The sequence below is a fragment of the Perognathus longimembris genome, chromosome 4 (genome assembly GCF_023159225.1).
Source record: "Perognathus longimembris pacificus isolate PPM17 chromosome 4, ASM2315922v1, whole genome shotgun sequence".
NCBI classification, from domain to species: Eukaryota; Metazoa; Chordata; class Mammalia; order Rodentia; family Heteromyidae; genus Perognathus; species Perognathus longimembris.
Genome location: NC_063164.1, coordinates 4,566,190 through 4,586,465, shown reverse-complemented (window position 1 = coordinate 4,586,465; position 20,276 = coordinate 4,566,190). Strand labels below are relative to the sequence as shown.

Sequence of the window (20,276 nt, the reverse complement as noted above, 5' to 3'; positions counted from 1 at the left end):
TCATTCCCAGAGGGCCAGACCTGGGGGTCCTGAAGGTCCCTGACCTTGTGTTGGTTTCTTATGACATCCACGACTAACACCTGTCCGAGTCTAAAGATCCTTACCTGATCGCCATAAGGGCACATTGCCGAGTTCCCAGCTTGGCATGGATTTGGGGGTACCATTCAACACGTCCTCCCCCCCCCCCACAACCTTCAACCCACGCAAGGTGGAAACGTTGCAGGGTTCCAAGTGGGGTCGTGACCTGGGCTAGCGGACACTGGGAGGGGTCACGGGTCGACAGGCAGGGCACAGCGCTGCACTGCCAGTGCAAGGGACGGAATGGAGCGTCACACACTTAGGGGCCCACCGTAGACCGCTCTGACTACGGAATGGGGCTCACCCCAAAGGACCAGGAGCAGAGGCACAAGGGGCCTCGAAGGCGTGCTAAGTGGCCCTGCTTCCCATCGGCCCCCCCAGGGGGCACTGGCACCACCCACTCAATGACCTGCCCAGCAGTAAGGGTCTAGAGTCGGACCCCGGGTAGGTGAAGGCTGCATGCACCCCTCTGTCCGTCGTTGTAGGTATTGAGGCAGATTCTAGAAATGTCCGTCACCACCCATACTCCCATCCCTCAAATTCACTTGCACCCTATGTTCAGCGAGTTACACGTGCAGGTAAGGCCAGCGACCCTGGCTGGCGTGGGCACCCGCAGGGTGGGTCAGCAGGAAGCAGCCGTGGGAGGGGACTGGGCCCCTGGCTCTCAGTCATCCCTCTTGCAACCTGCTGAGCTGCTGGCATCGTCAGGCCGGGCTGCCCTCGGGTCCCCAGTTCTTCGTGATCTGCCTCCCCTCCCCCCTTGCCCCCTCCGCAGGTGTGCAACAAGGCCCCAGCCCATCATCAGTTCAGCAGCCAGAACCTGATGGAGATTGTGCACTGCTTCATAGCCCTCGGTGAGGTCCCCTCCCCCCCCGCCCCCCGCACAGGGCTGCTCAGCCCACCCTCGGCTCTGCACAGGGTCCCGGGCACTCCCAGCCCTAGGTTTGGGGGCTGCTGCCCTCGGCTGGCTTGGGGCCCAGTGGACATGACCAAAGTGCTCCTTCTGCCTGCAGCTCGCTCCTACCCCAAGCAGCTGATGAAGTTCTTCTTCGATCAGATGGAGGCGAGCAAGGAGGCCGTCCGCGTGGGGACGCTGAATCTGATCAGAGCAGTGGTGAGCGCGGACGGTGAGCATAGGAGGGATGGGCGGGGTGGGTGGGGGGGGGCGAGGGGAGGTGGGCCTCGCTTGTTTGCGGGCCACTGCCGGTTCCTCTCCTGTAGACAGGGACGGAGGCCAAAGGTGCCAAGTCTCTCGGCTGTAAAGCATTTTCTAACCTTGAGCCCAACCAGCACCGCGGGGAGGCGCAGTTGGCTCTCGGTCTCACCCGCCGTGGAGGCAGTGGGAGCAGGGAGGGGCTCTGTAATTCCCCTGCCCGCCCACAGCTGTGATGAGGTGGAGAACCAGCGTGGGGCTCTAACGCTTCCGTGGGGACCCTGCCCTCGGGGTGGCCCACTGGAGTCCTATGAGGTGCATGCCAAGCAGTGGCCAAGACAGTCGGCTGTAAAGATGCCCTCTGGGCTCAAGAGTGGACTGCTACTGTGGCCCCCACAGAGGGTTGTGCCGGGGGGAGAGGCTGGCCAGCAAAGGTCCTAAGAAACTCCCCCTGAGCCTGTAGGTTGGGGAAGGGTCCCAAGGTGAGGTGACAAGGACTTGCCACCCTCAGCCGCAGCCCTCCAGGTCGGCCTTCCTCTTTCAGAGCCCGAAATGAACACGATGGCCATCAGCCTGGCCATCCGGGTGGTGAAGAACACCCTCTCTGACGGCCGCTCCAAGGTGACGGGCTTGGGGACCCCACCAGGGGAGCGGCTCTGCGGGGCAGGGGAGGGGGAGGGGAGCGGGGCCCGGGAGGGCTGGGGGTCTTCCTGGGACTTTGTTCTTGCTAAGGATCCGGAGTCTTCAGGTTGTGCTCTGCCTTGCCGGGAGGGGAGAGGCCAGCTTCAGTGATGGCTGCTGACTGTGTGGGGCTGGTGTAAGGTCTTCAATGGAAGTGAGAAAAGTCACTGAAGGACACACACACACACACACACACACACACACACACACACACACACACACACACAGGAAAGGCACTACAGGCAGCTTGGAGTAGAGCTCAGGCTCTGGCTGAAGGCCCTTCTAGAAGCAGGGTACAGGTGGGCCCACCCGGGCACATAACGGGGTATTTCCTAGGAAAGACCACGGCGAACAGAGTGGCCTAGAAACCTTGTGATCCCCAAAGCCCCTTCCAGCTCAGAGCACCCCGCGTTACCCGCATCTCATGCCTAAGGATTGGGTATTTGGTGCTGAGTCCCTAGGGAGGAGCCCACCCGGTCAGCAAGTCCCCGTCTCCGGCCCCTCAGGTGAGGATGGCCATTCTGCGCATCATTGGCCAGCTGGCTCTGTCTGGGCACCAGGAGACGATCAAAGGCTGGGGGCTGAAATACGTGTCTGTGCAGCTGACCTTATCCACCTACAAACTGGTGAGTGGCCCCTGCACGCAGGAGGAGCTGCACTCTGGAAGTTTCCAGAGCATTGAGCAAACAATACTACTCAGTGCACTTGCGTTTGGGCCTGTGTAGACATTCGTGGCGTAAGCGCACAGGCACGCGGAGAACCTGCGCTAAGGATGCGCTCCTGCCTTCCAGGCAGGAGGCCCAGGCTGAGCCCCTGAGCATCCTGGGTCCCGGAATCCGGCAGGAGGCCTCGCGGGGAGCGAGGGGAACAACCTTGCCAGTCCAGTGGGGCGTTTTGGTTCTGCCTTCCAGACAAATCACCGGAAGTGCTCTTATAAGAGGGAACTGGAGGAGAAGATGGTCCATAAGGTTACCATGGAAACTGTGAAGATCATAACCTCTTCTGTCCGTGGCATGACCAATGTGAGTGAGTCCACTTCCTGGCCAGTGGTCAGCCCCCCCCCCCCGCCCACACCTCCTCTGCACACTGAAGGCCAGCAGGGGAGCCGAGTAAACCCAGTTCTTTCACTTCCCCCACCCCGCTTCCTATTCCCTGCCTGGTAGACTTCCTCTTCCACTTCCCTGAGCGCTTCCCTTCCAAAGCCAGTTCTAGAAGCGGTCCTTAGTAGGAACCGACTCTTTCTCCAGATGCCATGACAGTGCTCAGCACACAGTAGGGCCTCAATACATATTATTTGACTTATGTGTAAGGTAATACCCAGCAAAGTTCCTACTACATGAAAGGTACACAGGTATGCACTAAGAGAACTCATTGTGGTCACCAGGAGTTCATAGGTTATAGGAGAAACAAACGTAGACTTTTCATGGCAGTGAATTGTGACGTAACTATAAGATAGGAAGAAATGCTTCCTGTCTAGCGACAGCTTACTTTTATTGAAGAATGAATGAGATTGATTGTAGAGCCACAGACCTATGTGTAGCAGGTATGAGTGTATGCACATGCATAACCTCATTGAATTATAAAGTAGGTTCTCTGATTACCCTGATTTTACAGAGGAAGAAAATAAGAGTTGGTAAACAGTAATGCCAGGATTAAATGTGCTTTGTAATTTACCGTGTGCCTCTCCAGAGGAACCCAGGGACAAGAAGACTAGTCCTAGTGGCTGCAACAGATTAAATTATTTCACTTATTATTATTTATTTATTTATTTTGGGGGGGGGCAGTCTTGGGGCTTGGACTCAGGGCCTGAGCACTGTCCCTGGCTTCTTTTTGCTCAAGGCTAGCACTCTGCCACTTGAGCCACAGCGCCGCTTCTGGCCGTTTTCTATATACGTGGTGCTGGGGAATTGAACCCAGGGCCTCATGTACATGAGGCAAGCACTCTTGCCACTAGGCCATATCCCCAGCCCCTCACTTATTATTGGTAGTGCAGGAGCCTCGTACTAAATTCCTAAAAGTAGGAGTGAAGAAGACCTCAGTTACCTAGGGGTGTTTATCACTTAAACAATAGGGACCTAAGAATCTGTATCTATCAGGGCTCTCCCAGAGAAATGGGACCAACAGAAGGCAAGACATGTCTTTTCTGTTTTGTTTTTGTTTTTGGCCATTCGTGGGCCTTGAACTCAGGGCCTGAGCACTGTCCCTCACTTCTTTTTGCTCAAGGCTAGCACTCTACCACTTGAGCCACAGCGCCACTTCTGGCCATTTCCTATATATGTGGTGCTGAGGAATCGAACCCAGGGCTTCATGTATACGAGGCGAGCACTTTACTGCTAAGCCATATTCCCAGCCCCAAGACATGACTTGTGTATGTCATGGACTTGACTCAGGCCACGTTGGGCTGGCCAATGTGAAGCACACAGGTCGGGACGGCAGGCTGGAGCTGCAGGCCAGAAGGGAAGCTGCAGTCTTGTGGCGGAATCCCTTCCCCCTTCTTCCGTTCCTAAGGCCTTTCAGCTGTCTGGATGGGACCACTCGCTCACGATGCTCTCCTTTCTTGAGCATGGGCTTTCATTCACAGGAGCGCTAACTGATGTCTGGTTGGATGACTGGTTTAAATGCATCTATCACAGCTGTCAGGTCTATCTAGGTCACTTGCCCGGCATGCAACTCCAAAGGACTTGGCGGGGGAGGGACTGGATGCAGAGGACGGGCTGGACACGGGGCTGCGCTGAGGCTAGGAGGGGCATGGGTTGGGCAGAGCGCAAGGCGGGATGGCTGGGCGGCTGCCGTAGATGCCGGGGTTGACAGGAGAGTCCGTGGAAAGCTGGTATAGGGTGACTGCGGGGTGCTGGGTCGTGCTGCATGACAGGCAGAGCCGGGTTGATCTCCCCGGAGGCGGTGGGACATGCTCAGCTGATCTTGGGCGTCCGTTTCCCGCCCCTGCCTCAGGAGTTCTGGGTGAGGCTCCTGTGCTACATCATGGAGACGGATTACACCGAGGCTTTGACGCCCATCTGCATCAGCCTCACCAACCTGGCGAAGCACCAGCTCCAGGAGGAGAAGGAGGTGGACACCAATGGGACCGGCAAGAACAAGCTTGGTGGGCAGCGGCCTTGTGTTGGCTGGCGGGATTGGGCAGGTGGGGTGGCTCCTTGTTATTCCTCTCCATTCCTTTCCCGAACTTCCCAACTAGAGGGACCATAGGTGTCCCAACCAATTCCTGTGAAAACCAGCCCTACAGTGTGGGCACCGGCTCTCAAGTGTATGTCACCTCTAGCATATCCCTGCAGTATCCAGGCTCCTCCCCTTTCTTCTGTCCCTCCTTCCTACTTCTAGTTCCAAGATAGGCTGCTCTCATGGACCTGTGGATTCCCAGGCAGGGCTTGGCTGGTGGTGGAGGTGATCTAGGGATGTAGGCTGTCAGTCTCCAGGGATGGAAATGAGCAGAGCCTGCAGTCTCTGATCTGAGAGGCCCAGCGGCCTAAGGTCTTCCTTGTGGCCCTCACACCCTTGACTCCAGCCCTGATTCCCACACTCGCAATTTCTCAGGCTTTGCCCTCCCCTAGCCCATCAAGGCAAGCTCTGTGAGTTTTCCTCTCAAACGGCTTCCAGCGCCTTGCAGAGAAGGGCAGACGGGAGGCTGGGCCAGAGGCCAGAGTTCCCAATAGCAGAATCATCATGATAAGTCCTGCCATCTGCTACAAAGCGGGCATGACCCGAGAACGCATCCTGTAAACCCAGCCCGTTAGCATGACCTCCCTCCTGCTGGGGGGGGGGGGAGGCAGTGCAGTCCTCCTGGGGGAACACGATGTCCCAGTTACCACGGCGCCCTCGGGGAACACGGGGCTTGTCCTGGTGTGGGCGGGCGGCCTTGGCTGAAGCTGCGTCTCCTCCTTCAGTGGAGCTGCCTGCGCCTCAGAAGCTGCTGGCCCGTCTGCTGGTGAGTGGCCGACTCGTACTTTCCCTGTCCTGGTGAGGCCGGGCCCCGTGGCCTTTCTCTGTTGAGTTTCTTGTTCCCAGGGCTCCAATGGGGGGGGGGGGGCAGGAGCCAGGTGCATTGGAGGAGCTGCACGCTGTCAGGACAGTGTCCCCGGTACCCGCTGTCTATCTTGGAGAGAGCCTCTTCATCCCTGGGCTCTGAGAACCACCCCGTTCAAACGCCCCCTTTACCGCGAGGACTGTGAGCTCCCAGCCAGGGAACGAGGGCCCCAAGCTGGTGCCCTGTGCCCTGCAGGTACTGATGTCCTCGCCCTACAAAGGAGAGGGCCGGGGCCTCGCCATGCTCAACCTCCTGAGGACCCTGCGCCACAGCATCGCACCTGCCATGGCAGACGTGTGGGAGGTGGACATCCTGCTGCTGGTCCGGTACCTGGAAGGTGAGGTGCTGCCCGCGTGCTGAGCCTTCGGGGCCACTCACCGTGTGCCTGGAGCAGCGGAAGCCCTGGCCCTCGGGGGACCCGTCCCAACTACTTGGGTCCAGAGAATTTGAGGAGCAGCTTGGGAAGGCGGGGTGTTGGGGGGGTGGGGGAGATGGCTGGTGTGTACGACGGGCTCATCCATGGAGGGCCCCGACGCCGGGCTGAGGCAGAGTGGGCAGCAGAGGGGAGCATGCCGTGAGCCCCTGCGCGTGCTCCTGCAGAACACACCGAGTTCACCTGGAATCAGAAGGCGTGGGAGGACCAGCTAATCCAGGTAAAGAGCGACCAGTTGTCTGAGAACAGGATGGCGGGGGGGGGGGGGGCGGGCAAAGGGAACACACGGGAGAGGCTTTCCATAGAGCTGGCGTGTTTAGGGTCCCCTGGAATACATGTTTTCTTTCTATCTGAAAAAAAAACTTGACAAGTATGAACTATGGCTCTATCAGCAAGGAAAAATGGAGAGAACCAACTACTAGGGAAAATAGCAAGGGTTGTACCTTGTCCACCATGCCCCAGATCTCAGTTATTCCCCATACACCCAGAGCCAGGGTGTCAGTGCTAGATTGGGGGGGGGGGGCTGTACAAAGTGAATGATCTAGAGAGCCTTACACGGCATTCCCTGACCCCCAGTGTCTTCTACCTCCTTAGTTTCTGAGAAACTCCCTGAAGAAGACCCGAGGGACCAGCTGGAGCCTTCGCCTGAGCAAAGAGCTGAACAACCAGATCGAGAACTTCAGCAGCCCCTCTCTGGAAAAGGTTCATCCCACAGGACCAGGGGGTGCCCCTGGGGAGGGGAACCTCGGGGGTGGGGCGGGGACATGATGTGTGTGTGTCAACTGGACCCGTGGCCATCGTACAGGGTCCTGTGGAGAGAAGGCAATGGCCATGCCCACTGAGGTTTAGTTTACCCTTCAGTTCCTGGTTCATGATTACGTATGTGTATTTCTTTGTAAAAAAGTTACTCTTTTAAAAAATGTTGACTTATTTAAAGAAAATGTTTAGAAACTTAAAAAACATTGAAGGCAATGAGAGAAATCTAAGTAAGAGGGAAACTTCCCATGTTCATGGATTGGAGGACAATCCAATATCTATATATTCGATACTGCTACCATCACAGTCTCAACCGGCCCCACTGGCAAACTGGTCCCAAATCCATATAAGAATGTCAAAGGCCTAGAGTAGCTAATGGAATGATAAGAAGGAACCAAGCTGGAGGAATCACACGTCCCATTTCAAGACTTCTTCCGGGCTGGGGATATAGCCTAGTGGCAAGAGTGCCTGCCTCGGATACATGAGGCCCTAGGTTCGATTCCCCAGCACCACATATACAGAAAATGGCCAGAGGGGCTGGGGATATAGCCTAGTGGCAAGAGTGCCTGCCTCGGATACACGAGGCCCTAGGTTCGATTCCCCAGCACCACATATACAGAAAACGGCCAGAAGGGGCGCTGTGGCTCAAGTGGCAGAGTGCTAGCCTTGAGCGGGAAGAAGCCAGGGACAGTGCTCAGGCCTTGAGCCCAAGGCCCAGGACTGGCCAAAAAAAACAAAACAAAAACAAAAAAAAAGAAAACGGCCAGAAGCGGCGCTGTGGCTCAAGTGGCAGAGTGCTAGCCTTGAGCGGGAAGAAGCCAGGGACAGTGCTCAGGCCCTGAGTCCAAGGCCCAGGACTGGCCAAAAAAAAAAAAAAAAAAAAGACTTCTTCCACCACCTCAGTCGGCAAGGGAGTCTGATACCAACCTGAGGGTATACATCTAGATTGATGGAATACAGTTAAAGCCCAGAAATAAGATAACATCTAGAGTAAATTGATTTTCAGTAAGGATGCCCAGACAATTCAAAATGGAAAGGAAAATCTTTTCAACAGCAAAGGTAGAGCAACTGGAGACACACAAGTGAAAGGATGAATTTAGAGCCCAATTTCACACTATTCACACATTCATCAAAGTGGATAACGGAACTGAATATAAAAGCTAAAAGTGTAAACATCTTAGTAGAAAATAGAGTCATGAGTCTTCATGACTGAGTTAGATAAAGCCTTTTTAGGAATAGTGTTAAAAACACATAATGAGAAAAATAGATTAAACTGAATTCTCATAAAAATTATCTTGTGCTGAAAATAATAGCAACTGCATAGTGAAAAGACAGTCCATAGAATGAAAGAAATATTTGAAAACTATATATTTGAAATATATACATAGCAGCTCCTTAATAAAAACAAATCCGTTTAAAATAGACAAAGAATCTAAACAGGCTCCTTCAAAGATGACGCACAAATAGCTATGAAGTATATGAAAAAAATGTTTGTGTCATTATTATTAGGGGAATGTAAATCGCTAACAAAATAATGAAACACTGCATTATATCTGTTAGATATATTTAATAAGAAGATAATAACTAGTGTTATTAATGATACAGAGAAACTGGAGCCTTTACATACTGCTGGTGGGGATGTAGAAGTGTAAATTAGCTTTGACAAGTAGTTTGATATTTCCTAAATATGTAAGTACATAGCACTACATTATTTAGCAATCTTGCTTCTCATTATACATGGCCATGAAAATGGAAAAAGAAAACTATGTACACGTGAAAACTTGCAGGTTGACATTGATAGTGCCACTATTCACTATTTACCAAAAGTAAAAACAACTCAAATGTCTTCTTAGTGGGCAAATAGGGAAGTGGAGGCAGTTTCTTCAAGCAGTGGAATGGTATTCAGCTATAAAATGAAATGAAATATCAATACAAGCAGTCCCTTACACGAACCATGGAAACATCACATGCTAAATAAAAGAAGTCAGACATAATAGACTAGAAGTACCATGTGTTGTACGATTCTCTTTGTATGAAAACTGTCAGAGACAGATCAATCCATGAAGACACAAAGTAAACTGTGGTTCAAGGGAACGTGGCATACTTGCAAATGGGCATGGGGTTTCTTTAAGAGGATGATAAAGTGTTCTCCACTTAGACTGTGATGATGCTTGCACAGCTGTAAGCACACTAATTGGAATTTTGTGCTTCAAACAGATGAGTTCTTTGGCATATGAACCATATCTCAATAATGATTTTTACAAACTTCAATAAAAAGCTTTTAAAGTTTTCTATGGGTGTCAACAAAAATTAGACCTATTGAATACTTGATAGTTGAGCATGTAAAATGCCAGATAGCGAGGGGTATCCTATAGTTGTCTTCACGGTTAGGTCCTACAACTTGTAGGTAGACGCTTTTATCAGGTGTTAATTTGTGGTATATTTGAAGGGAAGTTGTACATGGCATCTAATGAGCAAGCCAACCACATTAAAATAATTCAACCAGTTTAAGACCAATACAGGAAACATTTTTTAATGTGGCTCAAATAACTTGAAAAGTCTTGATTAGAGGCTGCAACAGAGGACCCCCATCTAGACCGTCATCTCTTTGTGTGGTGGCTGACAGTAGTGACCAGACTTGTTATCCTAACAGACAGACTAGCCCTTTCCAAAGATTAAGATACAAAGATCATTATATTCCCTGTGTACAAAAGAAGTAATAAAGTGGAGAGAGTTCCCATTCAGAGTAGCAACACGATGGAAGCTATATAAGCAGGTGAAATATGGAACATAGGAGAACATGGCCACCCTACGAACAACGCATTGTAAGGATGCAGAAAGTGGGTCTGAGGGCCGAAGGGGTAGCTCAGTGCTAGAGTGTGGGCCAGTCGTGTGTGAGGCCTGGGCTTCCACCCTAGGACCACAGGGAAAGCGGGGAGGATAAACACTCAGCCTCCTGTTCCTCCATGGAAAGTCGCAGTGGGTACATGAACCCATGGGCCTCAGTTCATCTATGACACAGGCGAAATTCCTTCAGGGTGTGTTTGTGGGATTGTGACAAATTACGTCAAGGAGTGTTTGTAGAATTGTTACAGTTTTATGAGACTTGACAAAGAGTATTTCCAAGTTCACGTGAGTGAGAAATGAGAGACTATAGTAAGAACGTATGGAAAAAGAAGTGCACGGATGAAGGATTTGTTGTCCTAGAGCACAGCAGTGTATGGAATGAAACTGTGGAACAACTAGGGATGGAGGAAGGAAGAAAGGGTAGAAGAAAAGAGAAGGGAGATAGAAGGAGAAGAGGAGAGGGGAGAAGAAAGGAGAGGAAAGAAAAGAAGAAGAGAAAAGAGAAGAAAAACTAACTGCTTGATTTTAAATCTCAGTTCTACTTTCTGCTTGTTTGCTCATCTCTAAATACAACAAAGTTATTGTGAGGATTTAATGAAATAACACATGATTATTATACTTCCAAATGCACAAACACAATTCTTACAAAAACAAACGGATCAGAAAAAAATACAGCAAAAATTTCAAAGAACTAAAATAGTTTATGAGAAAGAGGATCAACATGACTAATAAAGAAACAAAAAAAATTAGAAATGTTCTTTCCTCTCAATGATAATACACTATGTCAGGACAGAGGTGGAAAAATTGGTTTCTAAGTGTACTTTGGCTGCACCTATGTAGTGGACAATTTGCTAAAATCCTCAGGATAGCCTGAATATTCTAGAGAATATAGAAAATGTATACGTTGAGAGCAGAAGCGAAAAAACAAAAACAAAACCAGAAAAAAAAAAAAAAACACCCACAAAACCCGCCCCCAAACCTACCCAACATAAAACCGACCAACCAGGAGGGACGGTCACAGCCCCCACAGCGCCTCCTGGAGGCCGTGATAGGAAAGCCTGAGCTCTTCTCTACTTCTCCAGGGCTTTCTGTACCGGGCCTTGGGCTTCTCGTTGGCCATGGGCCTGGAGGCCAACAGGGTGGAGGTGCAGCTGCTGGAGCTGCTGTACAAGACAGACTATGGCAATGACTTTGACCGGGAGGTGAGAGAATGCTTGCAGTCCCCTCCTGTCCACCAGACGGCCCCGCACCCTGCGGGAACGCGTACCCGCGTACACCCGTGCACTCGATGTATGCACCTGGGGGTGCATGTGTGTGGGTGCGGGGGGGGGCGCGGGGGACCCTCTCCTGACTCTGCCCTCATCCGGCTGGCTGGGTCTTCCCGCAGGGCGTGATCCTGTGCTTCGGCCTGTGTGCTCGGGGCCAGGTGAACACGGTGCTCAGCGTGCTCTGTGAGTTTGAGGAGAAGATCCAGGAGTCGGAGCAGTCGTGGCAGATCAGCGCCTGGCGGGTAAGCTCCCCTGCGGTCCACCGCTGGGTCGCAGGACCCCTGGGGGGACAGCACTTGGTTCACAGAGGCAAAGTGCTTGCTAGGTCTCAGCGAGCGGTTCCCGCTCTCTGTCTCCTGCCGCCCGAGTGACTGAGATTAGAATCCTCAGAGCTTTGGCGGTTGGTTAGCTGCAAAACCATCCTAAGACTCAGACACACTGCCAGAATCGCAGCATCTGGAAGCGCAGCCTAAGATCCCCGAGTGCACGTTCCAGTCCCGTGGGAGCTGAACACCCCGCCTGGGTGCTGCCCAGGCCTCCCTCCTTGCTGGTGGATGTCTGGAGGGCCACATCCCCACCGTTTATAGGGGACAAGGAAGCTTGTCCAGACATAGAGCCTGGGCAGTTGAGAACTGAGCCTTGGGCTACCTTCTCCGGGCGCTACCCCTCCTTGTCCCAGGGCACGGTCCAATAGGCTGGCCGAATCCTCAGTGGGAAGCCCGAAGGAGTCACCAACGCCTCTGTCTTTGGCCTTGACCTCCGACCCTTGCCCTGGCCCGGCATCTGGGTAGTTGAATGGAGAGGATGGAGACGTTGCCAAGATTTGCTTCCCAGTAAAACAGGAGACCTGGATGGTCGCTCGAGACGTAGCTCAAGTGGTGTCTGTTGATGGCCTCCAGCACCGCCTCCTACGCAGACTGCCCTGCGAGCAAGGCCAAGGCCACTGGTTCTCTCCGGATCTCTAGCATTTGGCCTCGTGCCAGTGACGGTGTGAAGGTAGCCTCTGCCTAAGAGTGTGCACAGGAGCCTTCTGTTCACTTCTGGTGGCTGGTTTGGGCACATGTCACTGGATTGAAACGTCTGGGGGGGGGGTCCTCATGTATCTTGCTCACTGTTTCCTGCCCAGTACCCCAAATGAGTAAACGAATGAGCGCTTCTGTTCCCAGAGAGTAGCCAGGTGAAGTCCTTCTAGTAGTCCCTTCACAGCCACGTTGGTCATGTGACCAGATGCATTCCCACCTGCCACCCCGGGGGGTGCCTGCCCTGTGTCAGGGGCTGGGCGACCCCTGCCCCTCAGAGGCCCTCCCTTCCCTCCATGCCTTGCAGAAGGACCACCCCTGGAAGCGGGAGAGCGTGAAGAGTGCCCTGATGGTGATGTACAGCTGCGTGTCCTCTTACTGCCACCCCCAGCTGCTCCCCACCCACGTGGACAGCCCCATCACCGCCAAGATCATCCACCACTACTGCAGTAGCTGCCAGGTAGCCTGTCTTTGGTGCCGGAGGCAGCACAGTTGCCCTGGGTCCCACACCGGATGCGCCAGCTAGGACATCCCCATCTGGCCGGCATCTGGACAGTCTGCCGCCCATACCTGCGCTGCCCTCTGTGGTTCTGCGGCAAGCTGGGGAGGTGGGAGCTGCCATCCCTCTGTCGCCGTCCTCCGTGCAGTGCTCTTCCCCCCGCCCCACCCCTCCCCTAGGGCAGATACCGAGGCACCATTGCTGAGGGATAGAATGAGCAGTGGGGGCAGGGGCCGCGAGTGAGGGGGGGCAGGTCCTGACCAACAGAGCCTCCTCCTCACCCTTGCTCTGGGCGCAGGACGTCAGACTCAAGATGGCCTTCATGAAGAGCGTGGTGCAGGTCACCAACTCCATCAGGAGCATCAGGGACCTGGGCGACTTCCAGTTTGCCCACAAGCCGACTCTGACCGGCCTTATCTTGGTAAGCCAGAACGGGGGTCTTCAGCCGTGGGGGGATCGAGGGTTCTCATCTCTGAGCAATCTCGTGTTGAGCTCATTTGAGTTTCTGAGGGAACCTGGGGGGGACAAAGGCCTGCGGAGCCCCCCTGTTCTCACTCCCACCTTGAGCTCGTTGTTGGGCTTCTCACAAGCTTTGTCATATAAATAAAGGAATAAAGCATTTCATCGCCAGGAAGGAGAGAGGAAACGGGGTGGGCGTGCAGTCCACTTGCTCCTGGTGGTGGTCAGGGGAAGCTGGCCCCGGGGCTGCTCTGTGAAGCAAGCATTGGGTCTGGTGTGAACAGAGGTCCTGGGGCTCTGCAACACAGAGCAGGCCACTGATGGCCCTGGGCAAAGATCCTCCCGCCCACTGCGGGTCCCTCCTCACCTCATTGCCCTGTCGAGGGCCAGAGGAGCCTGGAAAACAGGGAAGAGGTGTGCGTGGAGAGCATTTTATAAAGGTCCTGGTCACCCTCATACTAACACTGGGAGGACAGTCGCCATTGTGGTCAGCGTCAGCTGCCACGCTGGCCTCTCCTGACCTCTAGTTGACCTCTGGGCAGGCCATCATCAAGGCAGAACCTGTGGACCATCTGGTGACTCCTGTGCGGACAATCGCCATAGAGACTCTCTCCCACCTGAGGTGAGCTGGACCCCTGCTGGAGATGGGGACCGTGTGTGAACCCCCCCCCCCTTCCACGCCCCCTCAGCTCCGCAGCTCTCCCCCAACACACACACCCGGGTTACCTCCTAGCCTGCAAGGAGCTCGGCTCCTTTCCAGAACATCCAGCAGAACATTAAGCTGGGGAGGTGAACGGCAGTTGGATCGTCAGTTCCTGGGTAGATGAGGAAGAAATCATGACAGTGATGTTATAGAAACATCGTAAGAAGACAGCATCCTTCAAGTTGTGTCGGCCTCAGCCAACATATTGAATGGCATTTATTGATAGGTTTATCCGAGGTGTGGTATCACGCCTGCGGGTGGAAGGGGAAGAGGGAAGAACTTAGGGATTTGTTCCATTCGTGTTTGGGTCATCTTTAGCACACCTCAGCATACCGGAAGATCGATTCCTTAGATGTTTAGCAGAAGCGAATTACTGCCCTAAGAGGCAGCAGATGGAAAGATTAAGAATATGCCCATCTCAACCGAGCACTGTTCCATGCAGGATGCTAGCAAGACCTGCCCCCAACCTTCAGGGACTTGTTAAAAAAAGAAAAAGACACACACACACACATACACACAGAGTTAGAGGTTAGAGCTGAGTGAGGAAAAATGTGTTAGGTGACCTTCTCACCACAGACAGCCCCAAGTCCACAGACGGGGCTGCGATGAACACACAGCTCTGCCCTGGGACTGTACGCGCTCTCCACGCTCTCCACGGGGGCGGCTGCAGCCCTGGCGCTGCACCTGCAGTCTGGGCTTAAGCAGGAGGTCTAGCTTTGCCTGGGAGCTGGGGCCTCCGGCCCAGTGTGGTCTACAGCACCACCAGGCAGCTGGAGTTTCCAGTTAAGGTGGGATGACGAGTTTCCAGTTAAGGTGGGATGACGTCTCTCAGCCCTGCGCCATGGTGGAACCGCTGGGGAACTCTCAACAGAAGCCCTGCCCAGGCTCCACTCCAGGTGGTTTTAGAGAAGGATCCCTGGAGCTGGGAGGGGCCTTTGGGAGTTATGAAAAAGCTTCCCAGGTAACTAATACGTAACTTGATGAATGGGATAGAAGGAGACCGAACTGGCATGTGCCAATCAGCTAGCTCTAAGCAAGGAGGTTCATGGACACATGGCCGGGCTGTTCCTCCAGAGGCCGGAAGAGTGTCCATGGCCAATCCAAGGTACTGCGGCGACTCCGGGTACAGCCCTTGAAAACTCCTGGCCCAGGGCCAGCCTGGAGAGGGAGGGGGGGGACGGAGGGCAGAGGCCACGGCTGTGATCAGGGAGGCTCAGAGCCGGGAAAGCCAAGCAGGAAGTTGTGTGTAGATCCAAGTAGGCCTTGGATTCCAAAAATCCTGCCTCAGTCACAGGTGCAGCCCTGGTGGCCATCACCGCAGGAGCTGTGCCCGAACCCCTAGCCGGCAAGTCAGCTGCTCCCTCGTGCAACACACCTGCCTTCCTGCAGGGGCTCGGCTCCCCGGTGACACGCCTCCTGTCACTGCCTCTTTCCCCAGCACACTGAAGCCTTTCTACTCCACAGAGGAAAGCAGCGAGCTGATGGATATCAGTATACATTCTGTCATTTCTCTCCAACCCCCAGAAGAAGACAATGAGTCCATCAAGGTGGGTGCCCCTGGGCCTCCTCCTTTGCTCGGTGAGACCCTGGACGTTCGTCTCGGCAGGTGCAGATCCCGCATTCCTAGTTCACCATGTTCAGGGCCAGCGCTGTGTAGCATTCAGGTCGTGCTAGGTGCCATCGCAGAATCCCCGAAACCCGGGTGGTTTAAACAGACTAGAGCCTATTTCTTATTCCAGCCCGGTCCAGTCATCAGTGGGGAAGAGTGTGCGCCATTTCATTCCCTGGTGGGGGAGTGGGGGGCGGGGAAGTGGGGTACAGCCCAAGGCTACCCAGCGCTCTTTTGGCTGCAGACCCTGTATGCGAAAGCATTGAGCTCGCTGGAGAAGCTGATGGAGTGCCTCCTGCGGAGGCAGCCCGACCCCAAGGGGCTACAGGACATGGTGCACGTGAGTGACCCCACAGGGGGCCCTTCCCAGGGAGTGGGGCTGAGGCTCGGGCTGTGGGGAGCACTGCCATGTGAGTTCAGTGACATTTCCAACACGCTGAAAGATTGAACGAGGAACACAAAGAGACTTCTCACTCATATTCACACTTCTTAATATTCTACCACATTTGCCTTGCCCGTCCTCCTCTTGCTTGCTCCTTCCCATTACACACACACACACATACACACACACACACACACACACACACACACCACACACACACACCCCTTTGGGAGCATGAGAGGGTCCTTGCAGACCTTAAGAAAAGCGCACTCCCTTAGATTACAACCAAGCAGTGATCAAAACCAGGAGCTCTGAGGTGGGTGCAATGCTATGTGAAAATCTGAGACCCATATTCAAACGTCACTACTTGTTTCCACTCCATTCTCGATCGCCGTGCCAGGGATCTGCTCCGGGTGGCACTGATTCTAGTTGTCTCTTCCTCCTTCTTGGAATCCGGAACAGCTACGCAGGTGTTTTGTTTTGTTGTGTTGTGTCTGTCATCCTTTGAGTTTTTAATTGAGTTGTTTGCTTCTTAATTATTGAGTTTTTTAAAGTTCCATATATTCTGATTATATGAGATATCGCTATGGATATGTATTCTGAAATATATGAATATATGTATTATGAAATACATAAGTTATGTCATTTTCAGATAATGTCTTAGTGCCCATGGTTTGTATTTTCTTTAATCTTCCAAGGTGTGTGTGTGTGTGTGTTTCAGTACTAGGACTTGAACTCAGAGCCCAGGCATTGTTCCTTAGCTTTTTCACTCAAGGCTAGCACTCTACTAGTTGAGACACAGCTTTACCTCAGCCTTGATGGTGGTTAAAATGGAGATAAGACTCTCAGGCCTTTCCCACCTGAGCTTTGAACCATGATCCTCAAACCTCATCCTCCTGAGTAGTGAGGACTACGGGTGTGAGCCCTGGCACCCAGCTGACCCCAGTATCTTTGGATGAAAATAACATTTTAATTTTGATGAAGTCTAGTTTTTCTTCTATGGTTCATGGTTTTTGGTGGCGAGTCTAAGAAATCTTTCCCTCACAACGTTTTTCTCTTACATCTTATACAAGAAGTTTTATATTTTCAGCTGTCACATTAAATCTGTATTTTGAGTTGATTACTATTTGATGGGGGCTATGAATAAAGTTGTCTTTATTTTGTTGCTATGGATAACCAACTGCCCTGGCACATTTGGTGGAAGGACTATTCTTCCTCCACTGAATTACCTTTACAGCCAAGTACCATGTGTATGCGCATTTATTTCTGCTTCACAGATGTGTTTGTCTCTCTTTACACCAACACCAGTCTTTTGTGTATGTGTATTTCTTGTTTATTTTAAAATTTTTATTATCAAGTAGTTGTACAAAGAAGTTTCCATTCCCACGTCAGGTCATAAGTACAATGCATGCTGACCAATGCCACTCCTTCCAATGAGCAAACTATCTTGACAACTGTCATGTTATAATAAATTTCAAAGTCAGGATTAGATCGTGAAAGTCCATAGATTTTTTTCCCTGCATTTTATAAATTCTTATTTGTTGTGTTCTAATTTTATTTTAGTTCAAAATGAATTTTAACTTCTCTTTGATTTTTTTTTTACCCACATTTAGAAATTTCCAGACATAATTGGGGATTTTTCCAGAGATCTTCCTATTTAGGATTCCTAAATTATCTCCCATGTTGTCTGGGGACATATTTGGTATGCTTTAAATCCTTTTAAGTGGATTGACACTGAGTTTGTTGCCCAGATGTGCCTATCTTGGTAAATATTCCCTGTGCATTTGGCAAATATTCTGAAGTTGTTTGGTGGAGTGTTTCTGTATGTCCTTTAAACCAAGTTGATTGGTAGTATTCAAGTTTTCTCTATACTTTCTGAAAAGCTGTCTTCTTATTGCATCACTTATTGAAAAGGAGACACTGATGTCTCTGACTATGGGTTTGAATATTTCTTTTTTAAGTTCTCTAATTTTTAAATTTTGTTGAGTGCATACCCATTTAGGATTCCTATATGGCCCTTTTTTTTTTCTTTTCTTTTGTTGGTACTGGGGTTTGAATGCAGCTTTCCAGGCAGACAAGTGATAGGTTGAGTTATCCTTGCGTCTTTCTTTCTTTAGTGGTTTTTCAGGTAGGGTCTTAGACCTCCCGCCCATGACTCCTGCGGAGCTGGGACGACAGGGGAGGTGTACCGCATCCAGATTATTGATTGAGGTGGCTCTTACCAACATTTTTTGTTCCTGTTGGCCTTAAACCACCATTCTCCGGCCCCCTGCCTTCTAAGTGGTGGGGTCTACAGATGTGAGCCACCCTACCCTGAGTCTGTGGTGTTTTCTTTATGAATCCGTCGCGAAGTATCTGAGAGAGTCAACCCAAGAGAAGGAACGGTCCATGTGGGCCCATGGCTTCAGAGATTTCCGTCCGGGGCTGGCTGGCTCCCTTGCTTTGTCTGTGTGACAAGGCAGAGCTTCCTGGCAGGAGAGGGATCTGCCCCCCTCCCCCCCCCCCACTATTGGAAAGTAGTGGGTGGGAGAGAGGAGAAGCCAGGCTCCATCCAGGCATACTCTCTACTCACTTCCTTCTACTAAGCTACGCCTCCCCACGGCTCCACCGCCTCCTGACGGTGCCATCAAGCCTTCAACGCGTGGCCTCCGGGGCCATTCAATACCCAGACCACAACCACGATGACCCCCGTTCTGAAGTGAAGTTTGACGTTGTTAGAACGCCTCCCCTCACTCCCAACCCCCGAGCCATTAGGAGGCAGGGTGGACTGTGTTCTTGACACAGCTGCAGCCATGCCAAACCCCGTTCTGGTGAGGCGGCTGAGCTCCTCTTGCTCTACCCAACCTCCCCCCCCCCCCCCCCGACCCCGGAAGCATTTCAGAAGCAGTGGCATTTGAGGTTAAGCTGGGTGGGAGGGACAAAGGAGGCGGACACCGGCCGGGCCAGGGCCTGCTGTCACGCGTGCTTCTATCTTCCGGGCTTTGCACGTAGCTCTTGGAGAAGTGGATCTTGTCGGAGAAAGAATGGGAGCGGGAGAAGGCCATGCACCTCCATCTCCACCTATGCAGATCTACATCCAGACGATGAGCGTCTGTGTGAGTCCGCCCCCGCCCCCCACCCCAGCCTCCCGCAGGTGGGTTCTCTGTCCAGAAGAGGGAACGCTTCCCAGATCAAACTCTGCCCTGAAGAGTCCCTTGGGAAGAGGCTGCCTTGAGCGAGCCCGGGCTCCGTGGTGGGTGAGGGACTAAGAGGACGGACGGGCCAGTGATTCCGTTTCCGATCAGGTTTCGTGGGGTATGAGGTTCCTGTAGTGGTGGAAGACCTCTGAGAAACAAAACAACCACAAACAATAACAAACCCAGGCCACAGAGCTGTACAGACCACACAGGAGATAAGGCATTTGCTTAGAACGAGACGAGGAATCACTACAAAGTCACTGGCTTTACGAAGCTTGACAAGTACCCTAGACAGCACAAGATCTAGAACACAGTGTCTTCTTGAGTTACTGGCTGCCCTCACCGGATGTCTCCCTTCCTGTGTTGGTTGGCCGTGTTCTCGCCTTGCTCTTGACTTCAGGGACGGGTGTGGACCTTGGGGTGGGAGGTAGCAACCTCTGTGACCCCAGAGAAATGTTTTCAGAGCCAAGCTCTCCCTCCCGTGATCCCCTTAAAGCCGCCCCCGTGCGGGCCCAGGGGCGCGTGTGAGGATGGGGGTAGAGGTGTCAGCTCTGGGGTCTCCCGTCCCTCAGATGCCCCTGAGGCTGGGGCAGTTTGGCATGCTTGTCGGACTCATCGCCCGTACACCTGTGACAGCCACAGAAGAACCCGCATCACCTCCAGCGATGTCCTGTCCACCCTGCTAGGGCTTCACGGTACGGGCGAGGCGGGCTCTGAGGGGGCTGGCATGCGGGTGTCAGTGTGGGGCCAGCTACTGCCAGCAAGAGTGGCCTGCTTGTGAGCGGGTGAGGGACAAAATGGGGGGCCGGCAGAGCGAGGGGGGGAGAGGGAGAGAAGAGGGGAGAGGGAGAGGAGAGAGAGAGGGAGAGGGAGAGAGAAGAGGGGACAGAGAGAAGAAGGGAGAGAAAGGGAGAGGAGAGGGGAGAGGGAGGGAGGGAAGGGGAGAGGGATAGAGAGGAGAGAGAGAGGAGAGGGAGGGAGGGAGAGAAGGGGGAGAGAGAGAAGAGGGGAGAGGGAGAGGAGAAGAGAAGAGAGGGAGAGGAGAGGAGAAGAGAGGGAGAGAAGAGGGGAGAGGGAGAGGGAGGGAGGGAAGGGGGGAGGGGGGAGGAGAGGAAAGGAGAGGAGAGAGAGAATGCCAAGCAGGAGAGCTCAATAAAGGCTATGAAAGTTC

At 52.7% G+C, this 20,276-nt stretch overlaps 1 protein-coding gene across 1 annotated transcript in view; it reads left to right on the top strand.

The window, feature by feature from the left end:
- The window catches only part of Mroh2a (maestro heat like repeat family member 2A), a 36,467-nt gene that overhangs the window by 6,833 nt on the left and 9,358 nt on the right, over positions 1-20,276 (top strand). Inside the window, 22 exon segments of the mRNA XM_048344334.1 lie at positions 564-656; positions 854-932; positions 1,092-1,205; positions 1,776-1,852; positions 2,419-2,538; positions 2,824-2,934; positions 4,865-5,015; positions 5,815-5,855; positions 6,150-6,291; positions 6,555-6,607; positions 6,982-7,089; positions 11,073-11,192; positions 11,378-11,500; positions 12,585-12,737; positions 13,075-13,197; positions 13,778-13,857; positions 15,377-15,485; positions 15,792-15,887; positions 18,921-18,987; positions 18,990-19,024; positions 19,678-19,720; positions 19,723-19,800. Coding sequence (XP_048200291.1) covers positions 564-656; positions 854-932; positions 1,092-1,205; positions 1,776-1,852; positions 2,419-2,538; positions 2,824-2,934; positions 4,865-5,015; positions 5,815-5,855; positions 6,150-6,291; positions 6,555-6,607; positions 6,982-7,089; positions 11,073-11,192; positions 11,378-11,500; positions 12,585-12,737; positions 13,075-13,197; positions 13,778-13,857; positions 15,377-15,485; positions 15,792-15,887; positions 18,921-18,987; positions 18,990-19,024; positions 19,678-19,720; positions 19,723-19,800 — 2,116 coding nt within the window.